Source organism: Drosophila yakuba, chromosome X (assembly GCF_016746365.2).
Source record: "Drosophila yakuba strain Tai18E2 chromosome X, Prin_Dyak_Tai18E2_2.1, whole genome shotgun sequence".
Lineage (NCBI taxonomy): Eukaryota > Metazoa > Arthropoda > Insecta > Diptera > Drosophilidae > Drosophila > Drosophila yakuba.
In genome coordinates, this window is record NC_052526.2 from 1,157,243 (window position 1) to 1,180,820 (window position 23,578).

A 23,578-nucleotide genomic window follows, 5' to 3' on the forward strand; every position below is an offset into this window, starting at 1 on the left:
CGGACGACAGGTGGTATTATGACATTTCGCCACGAGCACGGAGGTGTTGTGTCAGCTGAGTTGGTGTCAAATGTGCGATAAATGCCATTGCTGTTGCCGTTTGTTCTTTTCCTGCTGAAAGGCTAAAAAGCTATTACAGTTCCTCCAGATTCGTATGGAATCCAAGCCAGGAGCTGCTCCGAAGCTCGTTAGCAAAGCCATTAAGTGATGGTGGCTGAAAGTGCGGGAATGGGTCTTCAGAAGTGGAAGGAGGAGGAAGAGTTGCCCAACTCTTTCACTTGTACCCAACTTGTACATCGTCAGCATTTCTACACTCGCACAAGAAGGCAGCCGAAAGTGATTACTAATTAATTATTGTTGCACCAGTTGCATACCAGTTGCCTACCTGTCTGCAGTGCACCTCGAGTACTTTCAGTGCTTTCAGTACCTCCAATAGCGATCCATTCGGATCCAATCCAATCCGATCCGATCCGATCCGATCCCATCCCATGCCATCCCATACCACCCATTTAATTTGCCGAATTGGACGGCGGCCACTTGTTTGTTAACGTTTGATTTTTGTTTTATGTTTGTTATGCGGCGCGCGGCATTTCGTCAGCTCAGCTCATTCAATTGAAGCTCATTGAGGCGCACTTAAGTCAGGGGTATTGGGGGATGGCGGCCAATGGGCACTTAATTTCGCCGGAGCGCATTTCACTTTCATTTCCACACAATCAAAATACGTCGAGTACCCGGGCATCGGGCATCGGGCATCCGAGCATCGGCGATCGAAGGAGGAGGGGGAGGGGGAGGGGTGCAGGGAGGGGGACTTGGAAGAGTGAGGCGCAAAAATTTCAATTTCATTTAATTTATGAGCAACTAGGCGACACTTTTGAATGCAAATGACGCTAAATTGTTGGTCAAGTGAGAGTGGACTCTCGCTGCCTTTTCCCCCTTTTCCCCCCTTTTCCCTGCCTCTTGTCTCCCCCCTCTTCCCCCTCTGCCATCCAGCGACTTGCAGGTGGAAAACCTTAGAGGTGCACGGAACTGCGTGGGGAAACCAAAGCAGTTAAAAGGGACTTCCCCTTGGCCAATAATTGCATTCCAAACTCAGAAGGGAGCTAAACTTCTTCAGTGTTTATGTGAGTCTCACAAACAGACTTCCTATCCAAACAACTTCTTTGAAAATATGACAATGGCTTCATAAAATGTACAAAGTACAAAGAGAAGTGTTGCACAAAAAGCGATCCGATTTACCGAATCAACCGAGTCGAATTCGTGCAACCATCCTCGCTTTTGCAGGTTCAAGTGGATCGACCCAGAGACACAGAGACCCAGTGACGCCCCCGATTGCCCAGAGAATCCCTTTGGCACTCACCGTGTTGATCTTATCCATGAAGACACTCATTTGATTCATGCCCGACATCGTGATACCGCTCTTCCGCACTGGAAGCTGAATTCAAGAACTATAACTACAACTATATAACAATAACTATAGTTTTGCAAGTCTTTTGTGCCGCAGATTGGGATTCGGATGCAGCACCAATTCGCACATCACGCACTACTGCTCATTGCCAATTCACTTGATGCGAAAAAAAATGAATCCAAAACAAAAAAAAATGCAATAAAACGTATTCAAACAGTGTGTTTCGCGAAAAGCACACGCGCGCGCGTATTTCCAATTTCCAATTTGCGGTTTAATCGGTTCGACTTCCATATAGCATAGCCTATAGCCTTAGGTTGTGCTCTCCATAGCCGGAAAGCCTTTCTGTCTGCCGGATGACTTGACCCGCTCGCGTGCGTTCTTATCGACGGCTGGCAGCGCATTGAACGCTCGCCGCTCAAGACGTGCCCACGGCAGTGGCAGCAGCAGCAGCAGCAGCAGCGGCGGCGACTTGGCCAAAAGCAACACGACCAGCACGAACACGAGCACGTCGCGGCGAGCCGAAGAAGTTGGCCAAGACAGAGTGGCAGCGACAGGTGCCAGAAGAGAGCCCGAGTGCCAGAGCGAACTGCAACGCGAAACCGGTTGGCAGCAGAAAGCGGCCTCAGAGCCTATTCTGTGCCTAATGCCGCAGACCCCACTGTGTCCCAGTCCCAGCCCCACTCCCACTTCCACTGCCGCCCGCACCGCTTGCCGCTTGCCTTGGCCCGCGGATTGGGGCCGCCTTGGTGGATGGTGGGTGGTGGGTGGTGGGTGGTGTGTAGTGGAGTGGATGGTGCTGCACTTCCATGTGTGAGGGGTGCATTCCTGGGGTATTTATGAAAGACACTTCTTCGCTAACGAGGTAATTATGGGTGTGAAACGAGGCACTTACTGCTGAGAGCATTCAGAGGACAAAGCGGATGGTCGTGCCTGAAACTCCCTCACTAGGAGTTCGAATGCGGTTGACAGTATTTGGTAGTGGAATAGACCGGCGATGCAATCCCAAATCAAAATTTGCAAAAAATGGCAAAAAATTACATATTCATTTTTTTACCACATGTGGATAAGGAATTTTATTACAAATTCAACGAGGTATGGCATTCCGGATTTGGACAAGTATTTTTACTGCTATCGAAAAAAAACGGATTATTTTTTATAAAAAATCGAAAAAAATATTTTTTGCAAAAAATCGGATATTTTTAATCGGCTTTTTCGCCATAATTGGCCAAAAATGGCCGCACAGCTAAAATAAAGACTGTTTTGTGTTGCTAATAAACATGGCTAAATATCCACATCCCAATTTTTTTGATTTTGGAAAAATACAAAATTTTCTAATTTTTGCATTTTCGATAAGTACCATTATCAAAATTTGCGAAAAATGGCCGAAAATTAGCATTTCAATGTATGTACATGGATCGATAGGGAATTTTGTTACAAATTCAACGAAGTATAGCATTCCAGATTTGGACAAGTATTTTTACTGCTATGGGAAAAAAACTGATTATTTTTATCAAAAAATCGAAAAAAAAGAATGTTTCTAAAAATCGTATATTCTAATCGGGGATCTCAGGGAGACTTGAACATAGAAAGAGGACAACCAGCAGACCAGTGTAAAGGAGTTGTAAGTTGTTTGTCAAGAAACAATCGAACAGCCGAACAGTCTAGTATGATCGAACAACTTAATTAGCTCTGGCAAATGAGCCGCAAACAACGGACAATTGTTGGTGCACTCGATAAGTTGTTCGAAAACATGCACATAGCCGTGTTCACCGGTAACTTTGGCAATTGTGGGCTCAAAGCCAGCGTCGAAGTCGAAGTCAAAGTCAAAAACCATTTAAGGTCGTCACAACTAAAGTTTGTTATTCCCTCTCTTTTGTTTCGTTTTCGCAAGTGTCATGCAAAAAATCAAATATCATGGCAATACCGCCGTGTAAAAATACCCCTTCCCATCCCCCTCCCCCTCCACCTGCCCACTTCCCAATTTTCAGCAACGATTCTCATCTCTTTTATGTAACGGTCCTTATTAGAGCCAATGCTGTTGTCTTATACCGCCGATCATTGGCCAAATACCGAATGTTGACGGTCATTCAATTTAGAGTCGTCGGCATGTGGTGACCATCCGTTCTTCAGGTGTTTTGGCTGGCTATTTGCGCATTTTTTCTATGCTTTTTGATACCCTGTACAGTTGGAGAGGTAAGCTTACGATGAGGCTCAACCTTTTATATATAAGTGTATATCACATATCTATGGGCTGTAAAGCACACTCTTTTTACGATTTTCTAGATTTATCGACCATCGGCCATCTGCCTCTTGGGCAACGAACCTTCTTGATGATTTCTCACTCACCTCTTGTTGCTAATTGGCTTCGTTGTTGGGATTAGTCTTTGGCTGCAAGTAGAAGAGGAGAGCGGCGAGAAGCACATTAGTTAAAATCCGTCATAGTCATCGGTAGTCGGAGTGGTAGTCTCCCTATTGATTAATGCAATCCTCCCAACCCAATCCACACCCAATCCAACCCGAGCCAAATCGAATCGACTTCACCCTTTCCATTTCCATTTGCCACTCGCAGGGCTCCGGCTTTTTATGGGTTATGTGCCAACTCATCCGAAAGCCACCACGCTACGATCACAATTACTTGGCCATTATGTGATGCAGCCAGACATTATTGCCCATTAGCAGCTTTTTGTCGATGGGCCAAGAAAACGTGAGCATGAGGCAGCCGTAATCACTCACAGAACCCACTTCAGTTCCCTGGCTAATCTGATTTGGTTTGGTTTGGTTTGGTTCGCCCTCCTATCTCCCGGCATCTCCTATCACAGACACACCCTCCGCCCAGCCCCTTTTCCACTTCCCGCTAATCGCAGATGCTCCTATTGCATCTGGTCTGCTTCAGCCCGAAATCTTGTTGAATCCGATTTTTCCTCTTGGGCATACAAAATGCAAAAGGTACAGAGACGGCTCCCACAAACGGTGGTTGAAAGTGAAACTTTGCCCGCGGCCTCTTCGTCAATTTGTTTATTTTCGGCAGTTTATTATTAAATGCGTTTTCAATTTCACTAGAAAGCATGAAAGTACGGCCTCTTAATATTCTTGCCGGGCAGAAATCCCAGCGAAATGGAGAAATATACAAACAATTTGGCCGCGTGCTCGCACCTGACATGAATAAGTCAACAAGTCAACAAGTCAACAAGTGTTCGCCCTGTCCTTTTCCTTTTCCATCGGACTCTCTCTTGCGCACGCCCCCCAAATGACAAGTGGGGCTGACGATGAAGGAAGGGAAGGGGGATAGGGGTAAGGGGTAAGGGGGACAACTGATGGGATGCGGCTAATCTGCTTGCCAGTTTCTTGAGGGAGCCTTCTAGTGGCAAAACAAAAGACTTAGGCAACGAACTTGGGGGAAACCAAGGAACACCAAGGAACCAAGAAAGCAGAATAGATCTCTCGATGAAATTATTATAATAATTACTGACAGCTGCCTCTCCCAGTGGCGGATCATCTGCCACTCGCTCGCATATCCGTCGATTGGCCCGACTCTTCGACTCTCGACTCTTTCCGGCTTACGGATTACTGATTTTTACTGACTGTCGTGCGGCTTCTTTGGCCAAAACGGGCGAGGAGTTGGAAGAGCGACTGACAAATTGATATGCACATTCGGCGACATTAGCATATGTCGCGTATGCCTTAATTAACTATTCCGCTCAGCTAATATCGGTTTCACCCACCCCACAAGGGGCGTTTGGGGCCCTGGTGGTAAATTGTGGACTGTGGATGACTTGACGCACGAGTATTTCAAATTTTTAAGAAAGTCTCGACCAGCACTTCCCATATGAAAGTTTTGCTCAGCGGCGCGGGTTGAATGACTCAGAAATCAAAATAAAAACTTGAGAGAACGCCATAGTCGAGTGTCGCGACTATTAGATACCCGTTACTCAGAAAGAGCAGCGCTACATTGAGATTGAGATAGGAAAGCGAGTGCTGTTGCATGCAGAAACTAAACGATTGGGCATTCTTATGAACTTCCTTTTACATGTTACATGCTTTTCAACGAATCTAGCATACCCTTATATCCGACGCGTGTCGCGTATAATTAAATTTGCTTTTCTTGTTTTCATCGTTTGCCAATAAACATTTTAGGGGGCGCAACCCAAGTGAATAGGTAAAAGTTTCCTAGTTGACATCATCGATTGCAAAAACCTTTAATTCGCAATTAAGTGTGCAATTAAAACATATATAAATGCTATTGGCGCATTAAAGGGCACCCGAAACCGTCGTAAACGTATCGTCATTTGATTGCCAAAGTGCATTAGATGCCCCAGCTCTTGGTTGTGCCCTTTGGCATATACCATTTCCCTGGAAACTAAAGTCAAGTTCAGAATCATTTCGCCACTTTACTTTTAGTAGTTTTAATTGTTGATGCTGAGAAGCCGCAGCAAACAACACAGCGATATTAATGTAACAGCAGACGCGAAAATATACGAGGGACTGCGCTGCGGTCGTAAAATTATATTTATGTGCCCAGAAGAGGGGGGGAGGGGGGTTTCCGACTGCGGTTTTCCACTTTTTCATTGCCGGAGTGGGGATTGCATTAAAAAACGTGAGTGCGTGAAATGCCTACAACAAAGTCAAACATTGCATTTGCTGCCTGCCTGCCTGCCTTTTGGGCAATCACTTACGTTGTCCAGTTTATATTGCTGTAATTGTTAGTGTTATTGTTATTGTTTATTGTTTATTGTCGATCTCTGTTTTGGGGCCAACGAAATGTGTCAGTGCGGGATGAGCGTTCCAGGTGGGAAAATAGCCATTTCGGGCTGTTTTGATTGGTGATTCAATGTCAGCGCTCTGGTGGAGATTGGACATCTGCTAATCAGCCTCGGCCAAATGTATTGCCAACGAAGTTATTGGTTGCCTTCGCAATCAGCATCGCAAAAGCATGACAATGGTGAGTGCGGAATAGCAAAGAATTTTCTACAATCTGTCGCTCAAAATCGCATCCCCCATGCATTGTATTTATATTCGCTTCCAACTTAACAATAGTTGCTGCTTCTCACGCGCCAAGTTAGCCGCACCGTTAGTATTACTTAATTTTGCTAAAAGAAATGGACTTCCATGGTGGTGCCTGTTTGATCTTCAATACATTGGCCACGTTTACGTAATCAAGTCGCAAGCGCATTGTTTCTGCGGCCAGCAAACTAGAAGCGAGTCGGGGGAAAGAAGAAAGCGAGGGGACCACAACAAAATCAAAACCCAAATGCTTTCGATTTCTATTTAAATATGCAAATCGACCAAAGACAGGCAGCAGCCAACGAAGCCACATCTCAGCCCAGACTAAAAAGAAATTCCCATCAATTAATTTGTTTCTTTCATCTCAACTTTTCGGTGTTTTACGGTGTTTTTTTTTGTTTTATATTTTTTTTGTTTTTTTTCCTTTGGGATGCCAGTGCTGTTGTCCATTTGGGGTGCACACATTTCTATGCAGCGATTTTTGCACACCACACAGCACAACACCACAGCACAGCAGCTTTGGGGTGAAATAAGATTTGAATTATAAAAAAGTTAAGTTGGTCGTAAATAACGTTCAAAGGCGTCCGAAAAGCCCAGCAAATGCCCGGCTACAACAAGAAATCTCTTTGGTTTTTTCCAAATTTGGTATACCAAATATCTCGGTGTGCGTGGTGTGTGGTTAATAATTTTACGGTTGCCTGTGTTTTGATTAACATTTAAAAGGCGTAGCAATTAATTTGTAAAACGACCGCTGGAAAAATTAGGCAGATACGCGTATGGAGATGAAAGAAGTTCATTGTCTAGGGAATTCATATCATAAAGTGATATGATATGGGAAAATATGAAGTGATAAGCAAAGCAACACTCAGAGTGCAATTTCAGATGCAAAATGTTTTCAGGGCTTGCCCTTTGAAATGCAAAACTATTCGGTTTGGCTGGAGAGTGATACAAGTAGTTGTAATATTTCAGCCGAGTCCAGAGAAAGCTCATAAAGTGCGGTTCAGTTGGCAGACCCCAATCACACCGCACATCTCGCGAGATCAGGCACACTTGCTGTTCCCATGCCCAAAATTTCCAGCCCAGAAGATTCCCATAAAGTACAAAACCTAAACCGCGCGGAGAATCGTAACAACACGGAGAAGAACAATACAATACGGAGCCAACTGCAGGCGAATTTCTGTTGATTTCTACGTGCTGAGCTTGCATGTTCCCATAGTGCAGCCGGCTTTCTAAGCTGAAGAGTCACCCATCGAAAATGGCTGGGCGCGGACTGTGGCTACAAATCAAATTGTTTTAGATCTTTAACTCGCTGTGTCCAACTATAATGGTTATGTGCCATTGCACAGGGTTTCCTTTCCCCTTGAAGCTCCGCGATTCGCCGCCTTGTGCCGGGGCTTTCACCTGCGGGCTGCAAGTGCCAGCAGACGTCACGTACGACATGGAACTCATGGAGCACATGGAACGCCCGCCGCGCCCAGCCTTGACCTACAGCACTGGTTTGCTCTTGGGCTGGCACTCTGAGTCGGACTCTGAGTCGGACTCGGACTTGGACTTGGACTAGGCATGGCCCAAAAGGGGGTTTGGAGTGGCACTCCACTACCTGCGTTCGTCAAAAAGCAGTAGGAGTGCTGCTGACTGGGGAAATTTCTATGCAGCATACCGCCCTCGATCGCGACTGCCAAGCAAATCTCAAGAATCGGACATGGAGCAGCTGCTAATGATCTCCCAATTTGGCCAGTATCGAACTCAAGATGCTGCTAATTAGCGCTCAGCGTCAAGCAGAGGCCTAATCCCCCCGCCAGTTGGTAAGGCAATTAAGCCAAGTCGCTGGCCAAACACCCACGATCCTGCCCTGCTCCCAAGAGATAAATACCCTGCCAACGCACGCTTGCAGCTCATTAAACTCAATGAGAGCCAGCTGGCAATCGATGAGAGCGGTAGACAGTGAAATGTTTGCGTTAATATTATGAAAATACTTATGCGCGTTGGCGTCGCCTTTTCCGCAGCGGGGGCGGGGCGGCAGTGGGGGCGTGGCGTGGCGCGTGGACAGAGCGCTTATGCTGCAGGAAATGAATACGCAAAGTTACGGCTCAACAAGTGCTTTAGTCGATTCGGTGACGGAAGCCGCGCTAATGTTTATTGGGGCATGGGAGTTGCGCATTCATAAAGTGTTCGCACAACATATTTGCACTAATCTGCAGGCTCAGTCGGCAGTGTGTGTGTCCAGTCCTCCAGTCCTCCAGTAGTCCAGTCCAGCGACTGATGACACATTTCCGAGCTGGTCCGCCAGTTGCAGCAGCCATTCGCCATCACCGCCGTTAACTGTCCATATGCAAACGGTTGCGGCAGTTGCATCTTTGGCAGTGGGCAACATTTTAGCTTTGTTGTTAATTTGAAAAACGACGGGAGCGAGAACGTGTTTTTTTGGGCCAAGTCGCCAGTTAGCCAGAGAAGTCACAGCAGTCGCAGTGGCCTCTCTGAAGTCAGGCAAGTCAGGAAAGTCAGGAGGCCGGCGGAGCCAGGGAAGCCAAGGAAACGGGTTACACTAAGCTGGCAAAGCAAGACAAGGCAAGGCAGGCATACCAATCCGGCGATCCGGCGAATGTGTGGCAACATCTCCGCGGTGGCTCCGTTGAACTTTGCAGTCCGCAATGCGTCGAGCACTGGAACAGATTGCAGCACCGCGATTGCGGCATCCCAAAAGCCTCGTTCCTTCCTCCCCAGGCCTCCGTCCTCGTTTGCACTTTAAATTTCGGCGCAAGAAATTCTGAAGTACTCGGTTTGGCGGAACGTGGCCAAGCGAGTTGCCATCATGTTTCGAATGTATTCCCAAACAAGAGGGAATGCAGCTCCTTTGGTACATTGACATCGTCTAGCAAAAGAGTATTTGAAATGGCTTGGCCAGCACATTACCACAATGCTTATCACTATTTGTGACATGTTATGTGGCATACTATTAACGAATGTGTAAGAAACTCCACTTTCGGACAGCATTTCTTCGCCAAATAAAAATGTCCAACTGCTGAGCACAATTTACGGTGTCCAAATATAAACAAATATAAACAGACCGCTCTATCGAAACTAGAGAGTTTTCGCTATTTATTGGCAAGCAGACTAAAACAAAAGTTTCGCGGCTGATCATCGCCAGAGATAGGGAAATACCATAATTAGCGCGGAGATGCTAATCAATCGGCCGATTAAAGCCGCCTGCTCAAAAGTCTGTGGCCTACGGATCACTTTTCCCTGCATACTTGTGGGCGAACGGAAAATTGTGTGGCACATTGAACGAGGCATACACTCGGGGGCAAGTGGAAAGTCTAATGAATGCGAACTTGAAACGTCGGAGGAAAGCGGAAAGCAGAAAATGGGAAAAAGTGGGGAAAATTGGGACTCCAGACACCGAGCACACTTTATCAGCTTCAGCAAAAGTAGCTGCCCAGCTTTTCACTCCCTTCTTTTCTTCCCTTGACGAGCAGCAGAAAATGCAGCAGAAAGGGTTAGGAAAACAGGCAGACAGCAGGAGATTCAGAAGATTCCCATTCCATGCTTCCCTATTCAACTGTGCTTCGTTATTTGTGCAGTGGCACACCAGCGAGTTCCCTGGCTGTCCTTAGCATTACAAAAGCAAATCAGCAGGAACCGCAAGCGCTTATATGCCACCTCCCTCGACGCAACACAAAGGACATTCTCGTTGTCACCTCCAACTCATTCCAGCTCATTGCCTTCCGTGGCGAGAAGTGCCTGCTTCACTTGCTTGTCTGTGCTCCGAGTCAACGGGAGTCAACTTACCTTCGTTGGGGCTCCGAGTCCTCCAATGGCAGTCTCTACTGTTAACCAATAACTTTGGCTCGCAATGTGGCAGCAAGGGTTGTCCAACTGCAAGTAGAACGGGAAGTAGGGGAGAATGAATGCATAAGTTGGTGCACTTTAATAATAACTCGGTACACAATATAGCCCGCCCGTCAGTGTTTGAAGCTGTTCTCGAACAGTTGCCACAGTTGGGGCATACTTTTGGGCACTTCTCTGAAGTTCGGTCAATCGCTCCCACGAGATGTAGAGCACTTTCCAGCCCGCACCACTCACTTACGCCACATCCACTCGGTGACCCACTCGAGAGTCTCAATCGATTCAGCATTGGTTCGAACGCAGATCTGGCGACGATCTTCAAGTGCTGAGTGCCTTTGTCTCCGCATTGGCTTCCCCTCGCAGGGAAAGTGCTGCCGGCAAGACAGCTTCCCCAAATGTAAACAGAATACCAAACAAAACAGGCGAAGCAACACGACACAGCAGCAGTTGCACATATAATGGACATCTAGATCAATCAGTTGCAATTCAATATGGACAAAAAGTCAGAGGAGGCGCAAGTGGAGGCGGAAGTGGAAGTGGAGGCAGTCCTACCCCAAATGATCGTCTTCTCACGATTGTTATTACAGTCGAAACTCCACAACAACGGCCTCTCAAGCAAACACACAACTAATGGTGCTCCGCTGTTTGATTGGAGCACTTTTATGCTTTGGCCTTTGAAGAGATTTCATTGACAAATCAGCCAGCAAACACATGTTGATCTGCTGCTCTTGAAATGCTCATTGCACGTTATGTACTAAGAAGGAATCGGGTTGGTTTGGATGTGCCATCGTTCCAGACATGGAGCCTATCGACCCGCATCTGGCCATGTGCGTCCACCTACCCCGTGCAACGGGGATGTTGAAAGGTCATTGGGCTTGTTCAGACGCCCGTTCAGACGGAGTTCGGAGCTGCATCCTGCTTGAGCCTCTACTGCACTGAGGCGCAGTGTCAATGACACGCCCTTTGGCCCTCCGCTGCCCCACCTGCCACCTGCCACCTGCCACCTCCCACCAGCCGCTCATTAGTGCAGCTTTGGGGCCAGCGCCAAAGGCAGCCAAAGCAACACAACCTCTGCAGCGAATGGCACGTAGAAGAAAATGCGCAACGCGGACCAAAAATGCGAAGCTCAAATAGCTTCTCGCTGGCCGCTCAAACATTTGCCAGCGATAAGAGGCTTCTTAGCCCCTTTATCCCCCAGCAATCCCGACATGACGAAATGGGCAAATATTTGCGAATCCGATAAAGGCAGTGTTGGTGAGTAAAACACGCTGGATAACATTCAAATTTGGAGCAGGCAAATGGTTCTAGGGCCTCTAGACTCCAATGGCTGCTCGGCTGCTCGGCTGCTCGACTGCTCCCCTCTTATTATTTGCCATCAATCATTCTGTACTTCGATATCAATTGTTAAGAACTGTCGGGCACGCACACAACCCCATGCAAATGGCGCACAATTTTGCATGTCAGGGGATCGACATTCACGTAGAAAATATGAACATCTGAGCAGACAAGAGATCGAGCTGAACATCGCATAGGGATTGACTTCTATGCACCGAACGAAATTGAAGGGCTGCATAAGTGGGGTTATCAACTCTTGGTCGCGCATTGCTCTCCGCTTTCTCCCAGTGCAAAGCCCTTCAATTTCGATTGGTAACAGGAACTGGGAGCCTCGATCTTCGTGCCATTGCCTGGCGCTTGGCCTTTCAACGGCAGACGCAAATCAAGATTCCGAAAGAGAGCGTCTGCCGGCTGTCCCTCTTCTATTTTTAACCATCTGTCGATCTGATCCGATCCTCCGATCCTCCGATCCTCCCTCGTCCTCGTCCGCTAATAGATCGTGGCAATCATTTAATGGACATCCTACCCCGCTTTCCGCCTTGTGGTGCTGGGAACGAGAGAGTCGGGAGAACCGGGACCAGCATCTTCGCCTTGTAGGGACTATCCACCGCCCCCGCCCCCGCCCACGCCTTCTGCGACCATGCCACAACCCACATATGGTGGCCTGGCCATGACTTGGATTTATATTTAGTTCGCTTCCTGCTTCTGCTTCTACTTCTACTTCTACTTCTGCTGCCCAGGCCTCGAGATGAGCAGCATGGAAATGGAAATGGATCGGGAATGGAAATGGGAGGGAATGTCGCTGAAATGGTATCGATGGCACTCTGAAGTCCCTGGCTTCTCGTTGGCGTACATTTATTTAGCGGAAGCAGGAACAATACTTTCTTCTTCAGTATTCTACTGAACTGAACTCTGCTGTCAAATCATATTTTCGAGCATAGGAACTAAAATTAGATCTCACTTTCTTTTCGCTCTTGGCATCGCCTGGCATTCATAAAGAACTTGAGCTTAATTGCTTGGAAATGTATAAATAAACCAGAGAACGAAAGCGCCCTACAAAATTATGACAAATGTGCTTTCTGTCTTCGCCCTCGAAATTGGAAATAGACAGAATTGACTTTATTTGTGTTTTAAGAATGCGTAATTATAGGTGTGCATTTATGTGTATCACTTAATGGTTTAGTCAATACAGAAGAAGAGCAGCATTCTTCAGCGCATCTCGAGTTACGCAGCATCGAAAAACCTGTTGGGAGCCCTCAACTTTTATTGTATGTTGCATATAAACATTACGATGCAACTGCAACTGCAACTGCGGAACGCGAAAAGGGGCCTAGACTGGAGTACGGATATCGGGAGGAAAGTGCGCAATTAATGAAATCAGTTTTGCCTAGTTTCAATTGCCGGCAATTTGAATGCGAAATTAATTGAGACCGCAGCGGTAAACTGTCGAGTGCATTTTGCAGCCCCGTAGTTACTATATGCACACATGTCACCGACTGCCAGTCTGGTTCTCTGGTTGTCTGGATGTGTGGATGTGTGGATGTGTGGATGTGTGGAGGTCTGAGTGTCGAGTGTCTGGTGCTGGGGCTGGTCGGTCGTCATAGGGCTTCTCCCCAATGAGAGAGAGAGAGGGAAGGAAGAGGGGGTGCCTTTGCCTCTGAACTTACGTTCGCTGGGGGGGAGATGCAAAAGTTTGAAAGGGCAGCCAGGAACTAAGTGCCTAGCTACATCGGCCAAAGAAGTTCTGTTTCTAGGAATACAGACTTCTCGCACCTCCCAGTGCGAAATTGGAAGATGATCTCAGGCTGATCCCAACCGCCAGGCCAATTTGCATGAGTTTCAATTAAGTTAGTAAAGCAATCTTCCATCATCACCAAATACCCTCAATTGCAATGTGCACGATGGGCAATCGATTTGCTCTGGTGCTCCAATTCCGATTCCTCTTCTCTACGGACATTTGTAGGGAGTTGGCGCCCATGTGCCATCCCCTTTTGGGTTTGTCCCATCAATTGCTTGGCGGCAAGAGATTTCATGCTAGATTTGGCAAATTTGGAGCAATAAACTTTATGAATCGAGCAGCACAACAGCAGCAGCAGCACACAACCCATGTGCCATTGGGTCACCCCAGAGTTTTCTGATTCTGATTCTGATTCGGATTCCTATTCCGTTAGCCTTTGGAACAATCAAGAACCGAGCGGAGTTTAATTGACGTCGCCAGGCCATTAATGCTAATTTGAGCCGATTTGGTGCGAGGTGCTTGAAGGTAAAGATCTGAAGATCTGAAGATCTAAAGACCTGAACAAAAAGAGAAACCGATCGAGAAGAATGGGCTGAAAGAACAAACGGTTCTACGCATGAATCAAACACAAACAACCAAAAATCTGTAATTATTTATACCAGATTTGGTTCCCATCCGGGAATTTCGAACGTTTGGCAAAGTAAGCAAAAGCGGGAATGCGAGTTAGGCAAAACAGTGGGGTCTGGTACAAGAAATCTCCGATTTCAGCTCCAAATTCCCTGGAACCACCGAATCCAAACGATTCCAACTTGCGAATGTTTTCGCGTGTTGTCAACGAACCGATAAACAAACACCTAAAAATGGCAATCTTACAACTCGCCTCTTTCAAAATAAAAAGTTCGCATAAACAAAAGCAAAAAAAAAACCAAACAGCGAATTCAGAGCGATAAATTAGCTTCGCCTTCGATTCTCGACATTGGCTTTGGCTGTGCCCCTTTGGTTTGCCCCTCTGGAGGCAGGTTTACTGCCCCTGCGCCACGAGGACTCCTGCCTCCGTTCCCTTCACCACAGCGGAACGCCACGCACGCGCTGGGCATGAAGATGAAGATGGGAAGATGGGAAGGAGAATCGGAGAGGACGCGGAGGAATTTTATGCGCAGGCGCAGCCCAAAAGGGGCAGCAACCTCTTCATGATCTTGCTTCCCAGCTTTGCTGCCTGCTTTTTTTGGGTAGGCCGACAATCCGGCAGCTGGCGGCGGCATCTCCAGTTGGACTCGGCCACAAGGATTCCTGAATACCCTGCTTTTTGAGATGGAGTATGCATGACTTACTACTTGGAGAGGCAATATTTGAAATAGTGGGCACAAGGTCTGTAGAATGCACAATGTAACAAGCATGTTGTGACTATGGAGCACAAATATTTAGATTTTCAAGAAGACAGTGATTCATGCGAAGGATTCATGCCAAGTGATTCACATAAGTTATTCATGTGTTTTTCAAATGCGAGCACCAATCTATGCGAAATTGTTTGGGAATGTTTGCGATCCAAGTTGAAGCACCAAAAGCGTGAACGATGACGCGAAATCGTGCTCTGATGTCCGGGATCTGGACTCCGAAGAACGGGGGTGGGGCGATCGAGGGGAAGTCTTCGAGCGGATCATAATCCCGAGCGCAGTTCAATGTCAAGTTCGTGAGCCTCGCCTGCTCCTCCGCCTCCTCCTCCTCCTTGGATTTCTCCCCCGGGAAATGCGTTGTTGTTGTTGTTACTGGTGAGCTCATCGCCAAGGGGCACTGGCCACGCCCCAGAGTGACGGCATGGGCGCCAAAAAGGAGTTCCCTCTCTCTCCTCCTCTGCTCCTCTCCCTCGCTGTCTCGCTGCCTCGCATGTTGAGTGCCCACTCGAGAGAGATTTGTATCTCAAGGACGCACTTAAAGGAGGCGCGAGTGGGAGGGCAGCCACATTTGCACGGGGTCATGGCCGTGAGTCACGCTTATGACACTCGGCGAGAAACGTGAGTCATTGCCGAAAGTTCCCTGATTCCCTAAAAAGTGCACGAAATTGGGCGCAGGAAGCAGTTCGAGCAGAACGAAGTGCAAAAGCAAAACAAACTGGATTAGGGCTCAGTGGAGTGAGGGAAGGGGCAAAGGGGAAGGGCGGGCAGAAAAGGAGTGCGATTCCCAATTATGCAATTAGAAGATAGTTCCTCTTCTCCTTCCGCACCCACAGCTTCAATGGATTTGTTTCCGTTTCCATTTCTGTTTCCTTTTACTGTTTTTATTCGCGCATTTTGTTTACCGTCGAGCCATTAATATTGCTGCTTTTGTTTTCGTTTGCTCGTTCGTTTGCAGCGGTGCTGGCAAGACAACAACACTGAGCTGGCCGAGTTTCATTAGCGTTACTTTAAACTAATTAAACACGCGAGCTTAACTAACTCACGCAATTAGTTCGTTTTTCGACAACAAAATTAAAAGCAGCTGCCTGCGTTGCTGCCGCTGCTGCTGCTGTTGTTGTTGTTGTTGATGCAGGAACAGTTACTAGGGAAGCAAGTGAGAGCGAGGAAGTGATGGAAAGAGAGAGCAACGTCAGCCGGCTGCTGGACACACACACACACACATGGGCGCACGCACAGGGAATTTTATTGATTTTTCACACTCACACAGTAACGGTAAACAGGAGCTGTGCGAAGATAACGGTAATAGTGGCCCAAAAGCGGACGCCAAAGATAATGGAAATTCGAAGCAAAATATAAACACAATAAGTGCATTAATCGCAACCCCGGTAAAACGGCATTTGCAGGCTCTCTGCGCCTCTCTCTCCTTCTCTCTGTCGCACTCGCTCTCTCCTGCAACTCCTTTTTGCTCCCTTTTTCCAGCAAAGATTTTGGCACACGCCCAAAAAGCAAAACGCCGCGCACTTAAAAAAAAAAGCAGCCACAAACTTGCACAAAATCACATTTACCGTTAACCCTAAGGACTCACTTTTCTTCAGCAGAAGCGCATTTAAGGCCGATCACTGTGGGCCAGCTTCGCCGATTTGTTGCACTTCAACGTTTGTACGATGCGAAAACGCGCGCCGCGCAATCGCCTTCAAACACAAAACGCGTCCGCTCGCAGCGAATTCAAAACACGAATGAAAATGAGGGAAGTTGATAACCAGACCACAAATTGATAAAGGCAAAGTGACCAAATATCCAAACTGCTCTGCACTGGCAACACTGGCGCGGTGTGTGTCTCGGCTAAATATTCTGGCGATCTGGCAGCACCGTTTTAAAACGGTAAACGGTTTAAAGTTTTTCCCTTGCATTTCTGCCTCACGTGTTTGGTTAATTTGTTTTTTGTTAATTAAGTGTGTGAAAAATGCTGATTTGGCACCTGCTGCTCTGGCCCACACTAATAGCCAGTGCCCCCCCGCGGCCTCTGACCGACCAAAAGGCCGAGGTGGCCAAGCTGCGAGCCGAACTAGAAAAAGCTCTAGAACACGACAATGGAGCACCAGTAAGTAAAATCGCATTTGGATGCCTTTTCAATTAACACTCAAAGCCGATCCCAGCCAGGAGTGGTGGTGGCGCCCACGTGGACCCAGCAGGCAAGCCAACCACCGCCTGGAAAGGGTTCCAAGGTGGTGGTGGACCACAGCTCTCTGAGCAGCGCCTCCGCCATTCGCCAGGAGATTCAGCAGGCGGTGGCTCACCAGGGCCAAAACCAAGAGGTCCTCCAGCTGGAAGCTCTGCTGAAGGCCAGGGGCAGCAGCAAGGAGAGCCCGGCTCAGGTGTCCAAGTCCCGTAAGGAGCAGCTACTGGGCGCCACTGTACAGGAAGCCAATGTGGTTGAGTCGCATTCGACATCGCAGATCGTCGATCTGGAGCAGCTACAGCGCCTGGAGCTGTCCAAGAGGCGCACCCGCGACATGCTCATTCTGGGTCGCATTGAGGAGTTCCTCAACTATAGCATGCCGACGGACGTGGATCGCTGGCTGACCCTGCAGGCCAACGGAAGCGTTTACCTAGTGGGTCAGCAGCGGGAGGGCCTCCTGGTTCTCTCAGAAGATTTTACACCGTTGCAGCCCTATGGCCACCCCTTTCCCATGACCGCTATCCTAGGAATGGATCGCTGGAACAGGAGACTGCGTATGCAGGAGGGTTTGCTGGTGATGGCTTCCCAAGATCAGCTTATCTGGCTGCGATTGGAGCCCAGTCTAGGGCTGACACCCATCTGGCACTGGTCGATTGGCTCGAATGTGACCGAGATTAGAGCCTTCAACTTGGAGGGACAAGATTACCTCGCTCTCGTTGCAAATCACACGCTGAATGTCTACGTTTATGATCTCGAGGCGGAGGAGTTCTGGATCGCACAACGTGTGCAAATGGCAGAAGCGATCTCCAACCTGGCCGTTCTTGATGCAGGAAGGGAACTGCTCCTGGCAGTGGGTCAGTGGGACGAGGTTCTAATATACGCCTGCAGCTCGAAGGGGCAACCGCTGCACCTGCGCCAACAAATCAGTGCCCCCGAGGTGGCCGGCGTTACCGCCTTTCAAATGGGCGGACGCAGCTATCTGGCGCTGGGTGGAATATTGCCGCAGATCCTGGTCTACGTGCAGGGCCAGCTTGTGCCGCGCACCATTCTCGGCCAGAACTTTGGATTCGTAGACCACTACCTCCCCATTCCCGTGCGCAGCTACAGAGATGACCTGCTCCTGCTCGTCCAGCATCGAGTTGCCTTTGACACGCACTCACTGCTCGTCCTGGAGGTTTTGGTTTGGAACGGTGAGGCCTTCGAGGCGGGCTTGCCGCCACCTTGTGGTACTAGCTATGGAGCGGGCTGCATGCTGGATCAGGATCGTGAAGCTGGCATTTCAGGAGCTGTCCTGGTCCGCCGCTTAAATCAGCCGCCGCTGGTCCTGGTGCCCAGGAAAGAGGCTCCTACGGGCATTTTTCGGCTAGAAACACAATTGCTGGCAAGGAATTCGGAGGCACAGGACCTGCTGGAGATACGCCAGTTCATGCAGGATTGGGTGCACGAACAGGAGACGCTGATCCAACTAGCTGAGCAGCTCTTGATGGAGGATAAACCGGAGAGCCATCACCACGAGGAGCTATCAACTCCACTGGTTGTTAGCGAGGGAGGCACCGTTGAGGAACTTTTTGTAAACGGAGCTCGTTGGACGGGAGCGGATGCTGTTGTGGATATAAACTCGCTGCTCCAGCAGATTCTTGTGTTGGACAGGGAATTGGGTTCCAGGCGATCGAAACGCCAGCCAGAGACGCTGTTCAACTTTCACTACGAGCAACTGGAGGTAGAAGACATTGAAGCTGCGGAACTCATCTTGGAGCAGCTCAACCATGCGACGTTCTATATCAAAAATGGCTCCCTGGACTTGCCGCTGGGAACGCTCAATGTTGAGCAATTGGAACTTCTGGAAGCCCCGAAAGTGGAGCTCGTTCCGGTCCAGAGTGCAGAATCCCACGAATCTCTGAAGTTGACTACGGACTTGGACTGCATTTTTATCAACGAAATGGAGTGGGACAAGCTGCTCCAAGATCTGGTGTGGCGCCATCAGCCTCTCAAGCTTTCTCAGTTGCATGTAGAGGGAGTAAGTGGTTCGTTCGGCAGTGTTTTTAATCCCTAACTGAATATTTGACATCCTACAGCCGGTTATTTTCGAAGACGTACTGAACTTGCACTCCCTGAACGATCTGAGCTTTCCAGGAGACTATCTCTGGTCGCAGGGAAATGAGACGAGTGTGGTTCAGGCACCGAAGGAGTTTACACAAACGCTTTGTGAGTACTCTAAGCGGAAAAGAGGAATTTCCTTCTAAGACTCCTTATCATCAACAGCTGCCAATGCCGTGGACACGTCGGGAACCATCAACGCGGTTTATCCGCAAGATGTCATCACACTCAGTGATTCCCAGGAATGGCCGGGATTGGTAACCTTCTCTCATTTGGAGGTTTCTGAGGAATTGGAGGTACGTATTTGTATGGCCATCCACTGGTTCTTATGAGTAAGTTCGTATCACCAACTAGCTCAATGGCAGTGCCCAGGGAAGGCAGTTCGAGGAGGCACCTTTAAATCCCACTCTGCTGGAGTCACGTGTCATCAGTGCCGACTGCCATTTCGAGCAGCTTCTTGTGCGCGGCCCTGTGCGGCTGCTTCAAAAAGTGGACAACGACAGCTTTGACTCTCTGCTAGGAGATCTCGTCCAGCTCTCGCCGAACTCCGACCAAGAACTGCAGATACGTGGACCCAAGAGCGTTGACCAGCTGCTTTTGCCAGTAGATGCTCATGTCGCAGATGATCAGCTAAGTGGAATTTCGCTGAACGACTTTGTTACCAAGCACACGCCACAAACGCTTTCGAATCTGACGCAACTCGGAGGGTATGTTTACTTCCATCGGCTGGAGCTTGGGAAAGAGTCTTCCTACGACGGCGTTCACCTGGAGGAACTACTCTCCAAAAGTGTACGACTAGATGGGCCAATTCCTCTAAGTTTTCCCCACACACGCCTTCGGTTTGTTGGGCATGCCCCCAATTTCTCCCGACTACAAGTTGATAGCACCTTGAACGAGGTGCCGCTGTCAAGTGGCTACCAGCTGGTCCATGAACCGCTTCATCTGGCCAGAGCGAACTTTAGTCGTCTGGAGGCAGGGCAAGCGCAGGTTAACCACGATGTCTCTGGTAGCGGACTCCTCAATGGACGAAACCTGAGCAATGTGCTACAGGAGCAACCTAGGACTTGGTCGGGTGAAGTGCACGTTCAGGAGCTCATTCTTCCCCAGGGTGTGCAAGCGAACCAGCTGCAGGGCATTAAGGCAGAACTGCTGCTGGATTTTCTGCAGCAACTGGACGAGCTGCCGCTGCTGATCCTTCAGGGTCGCATCCAAGTTGAGCGCATCGCCGTCAACGGTTCGGTGCACGTAGCCGAAACCTTGAACATGCGAGCCTTCCACGAACTTCAGAGGCAAGTCGTTTGGTTGGATAGGCAGAACGAACTGAGGACGCGTTGGACTCTGAAAGAATCTCCTCAGTTCCAGCAGAACCTGCAGGTTCTGGGCAGCTTCAATGAGCGCCTGCTCCCGGAACTGCTGAATGACATTGTGCCGCGCTCCGACGGGCACGAGGTGCTAATCGAGGGCACCAAAAGCTTCCTGGCTCCCGTTTACATAGAAGAACTTCAACTGGCTGCACTGAATGGGATTCCCTTCAAGCATGTGGCCAACAAATTAAACCCGCTGCACCTCACTGGAAATGTCCGCATTCAGGGACGCATCTTTGTGGAGGAGCTGCAGCTGAATGGTCAAATAAACGGGGATCTGGACTTCCCTGCTGACCTGGAGAGACTACTCCGCTGGGATACAAGCGCGCGAGGCTTCGTGCATCGGGGAGTCGTCGAACTTCCAAAAAAGGAGCTCCAAAGCCTAGTGGTTCTGGGCCACCTGAAGAATGGCAGCCGTGAGCCCGTTCAGGAGCTCTTTGATCAGCTAATCTTCAAGCAGCAGCGTGGTATACATTTGCATGGTCACAAAACGTTCACAGGCCGACTTCGCATTGAAGATGGAGCACACATCACACGCTTCAATGGACTCAACTTAGGACAGCTCCTGGAGAATTTAATTTATATAGATTCACAGGGGGAGACGCTGTTGGAAACACCTGTTCGCTTTGCGGCTGATGTTAAAATGGATCATCTGGAGGCAGATCGCCTTGTGCTGTCGGGAGAGCTGCTCAATGGATGCAATGTGAGCCAGTGGCTTCGGGACACTATTCGGGTCGATCGCGATCTCCAAGAGCCAAAGGGTGAGTACAAGATTTATCTTTTTACGATTCCATTCAATCATATGTGCATTTCAGTTGCGTTTGCAAGGGGATCGCTGGACGGTAATTTCTTGGAGGCGGAGGAGCTTAACCAAGTTAATCTCTCACTGGTTGTCACCCGCTTCACGGAGCAGCACCTAAGTGATCCCCTAGAGGCAGATGATTTGCTCCTAGATGGGCAGCTGATGGTGAGGGGCAATGTAAATGGTCAAAATCTATCCCAGGAGTATGCCAACACTCTAATGGTGAGTTGACCACGCCACTATGTATTCAAATAATCCACAACACTCACTTACATCCTCAGATTAACCCTTCGGGAGAGCAGCAAGTGGATACGCCCTTATTGTTGTCTAGCATTACTGTCAGCGAATCCCTGGAGGTTACTGCTCCAGTTAATGGTCTAAACCTAAGCGATGTGGCCATTTTGGGTGAAGATCCACTGCGGCTGCAGTCGCCGCTGTACTTTGACACACTGCATGCTCCGTTCTTAAGAGCGCATCAGAACCTCAACGGATTCGACTTTAAGGACTGGTACGAAGGAAGCCTATGGGCAAGGGGTCGGGAGCAGCAGGAAATTAGCGGAAACTGGCGCGTAAAGAAACTGCAGGTGAAGCAGGGCGACGAGCTGCGACCACGTCGACAAACTGCAGAAGAGAGCTACCGGGAGTTCTGCGAGGGTTTGGCCAGGATGCTCCTGCCTTACAAAGTCCAGAAGCTGCAAAAGAGATTCGAATTGAATCAGGAAAAGGATCAGGAGAACATTCGCCGAGTATTCGATTTGGAGGCACCCGGGGGTATCATTTACCTCTTGGTCAACCAGCAAGGCTGCTGGACCCGCATCCATCGCTGGAATGGATCGTTATTCGATCGATCCGGAGCCTTCAAGAGCGGGCCCGTGGACGAGGCAGTTGCTTTAAGAGTGGGAAACACGAGCTCAAACCAGGAGTTTGCCTTTATGACCAGCTACGAGTTGCAGGATGATCAGACCGAGCCGCGCTGGAATTGCAGTGAAGGGAAGCCCATTCTACTGAGCTGGAAACTAAACAAAACGAAGACCACTGAGCACATGGAACTATCAGCGGACACCTTAAGAAATATCAAAGAACAATACGAGCAGCGCAAGAGCCAACCACTCCCCAATCCCAGTTACCAGCAAGCTATCAAGTATCTGCAACGACCCACCATCAAGTCTCTGCTCGGGTCAAAGTGGCAAGAGGCTAAACAGGAACTGAGTCCTTCGGAGATGGCCAGAATGCGAAGACGTCTGCTAGACACCTTGGAGTTCCGGTTGCAGACGGAGGTGAACATTACTCAGCTTAGTATTCCAGAAAGTGATCTATTCGACGAGCACTTGGTGGAGGATTTCCTGGAGTTGATGCGCCAGTTGCGATCCTTGCGACGCCGTCTAGATACAGAGACCCTTCCACTGCCAAACACGCCGGCCAGAGTTCTGGCCGCACGGAGTGCCCAGCTGATCTGGCCAACGTTGCAGGAGTTGCGAGAGGTTTCAGCTTTGGATGGAAACGCCTCTGGGTTCCAGGAGCAAGTTCTGGAGCAAACGCTGCTGGATGTGCTCACGCTGGCCAACGAAGAAAATGGCTTGGGGGATGATGAGAAGCTACATGCTGTGATTCAGAGATTGAGAAACCTCAAAGCAGAGCTTCATGGGCAGGAAGATGACCACGAGGGACCTGCTGCCTCCTCCTCGGACAGGAAAGAGCAGTTTCTGCCTCTGCCAGCTGTCGACTGGAGACCCGTTCAAACACTTCGCCTTGCCGTGGGGCCAGCCAACCGTCCGCGACTTCTTTACGCCCGGCTGACCGTGGTGACACCAAGAGATGAACCTCCGCCCACCACGCCCTCCACTGCTCCAGCCGCCCACATCCAACTGCATCACGCAAATGGATCGCTCTTTCAATCGCTGGCAGGGGAGCATGGAGCTCGCCATCTGACATCTTTGCGGGTACGAGATGAGACACTGCTAGCGTTCGTGGAGGGCTGCTGCCGGATAAGAGTTCTTATCTATCGCGGTGTGCAGGGATTCGTGGACTTTGCGCGCTTTCGCGCAGCTGGCAAAGAGCTTAAGAATGGAGATGGGGAGGTCTTGCAGTTGCTATCCCTACGCTTGCCGCTCAGTCGGCAGCCCGGAGCCATGTACTTCTTGGCGGTGGTTCAAGCCCGACGCGTCACTTTCTACGAAGTTGTAGTAGCCGGATTACTGGAACCGTGGCTGAAATGCTCATGATTGAGGAGCTCGTTGGATTGAAATGTATATGTAAAGAATTTCGTTGTTAAAATGGATGATAGTGAGTAGCTTATAGATGTAGTTGGTTATCTTTGTTAACTTTGTATTATTATTATAATACTACAATTATCTTCGTAGTTGTAAATAAAAGTTGGTTTGTTGATGTTATGTAAAAGTATTTAAGAGTGTGCTCAA

At 48.9% G+C, this 23,578-nt stretch overlaps 2 protein-coding genes across 3 annotated transcripts in view; one reads left to right on the forward strand and one right to left on the reverse strand.

Annotated features, from left to right (window-relative positions):
- LOC6523902 (disheveled-associated activator of morphogenesis 1) overlaps positions 1-16,105 on the reverse strand; it is a 33,760-nt gene extending 17,655 nt beyond the window's left edge. The window contains exons 1-2 of one of the 2 annotated variants that reach the window (XM_039377478.1): positions 15,983-16,105; positions 10,196-10,282 (exon numbers count right to left, since the gene is read on the reverse strand). In XM_039377478.1, coding sequence (XP_039233412.1) covers positions 10,196-10,282; positions 15,983-16,090 — 195 coding nt within the window. In that variant the 5' untranslated portion in view covers positions 16,091-16,105. Of the gene's footprint in view, positions 1-1,357; positions 1,787-10,195; positions 10,283-15,982 lie in introns of those variants that run through there. The other variant, XM_002099739.3, reaches the window with a different exon arrangement.
- A 495-nt stretch (positions 16,106-16,600) lies between these two features.
- LOC6523903 lies at positions 16,601-23,561 on the forward strand. Its single transcript, XM_002099740.4, has 7 exons — positions 16,601-16,820; positions 16,876-18,915; positions 18,974-19,103; positions 19,161-19,291; positions 19,350-21,120; positions 21,175-21,383; positions 21,443-23,561. Exons 1-7 carry the CDS (start codon positions 16,683-16,685, stop codon positions 23,381-23,383), a joined length of 6,360 nt encoding a protein of 2,119 aa, XP_002099776.1. The 5' UTR covers positions 16,601-16,682; the 3' UTR covers positions 23,384-23,561.
- Positions 23,562-23,578: the final 17 nt, after the last annotated feature.

What these genes read in the sequence shown, in the direction of transcription:
- LOC6523903 (XM_002099740.4), top strand. Translation starts at nt 16,683, where the DNA reads ATGCTGATTTGGCACCTGCTGCTCTGGCCCACACTAATAGCCAGTGCC. An exon ending in AACACGACAATGGAGCACCA is followed by an intron (nt 16,821 to 16,875) that starts GTAAGTAAAATC and finishes AGCCGATCCCAG; the next exon opens with CCAGGAGTGGTGGTGGCGCC. An exon ending in CTCAGTTGCATGTAGAGGGA is followed by an intron (nt 18,916 to 18,973) that starts GTAAGTGGTTCG and finishes GACATCCTACAG; the next exon opens with CCGGTTATTTTCGAAGACGT.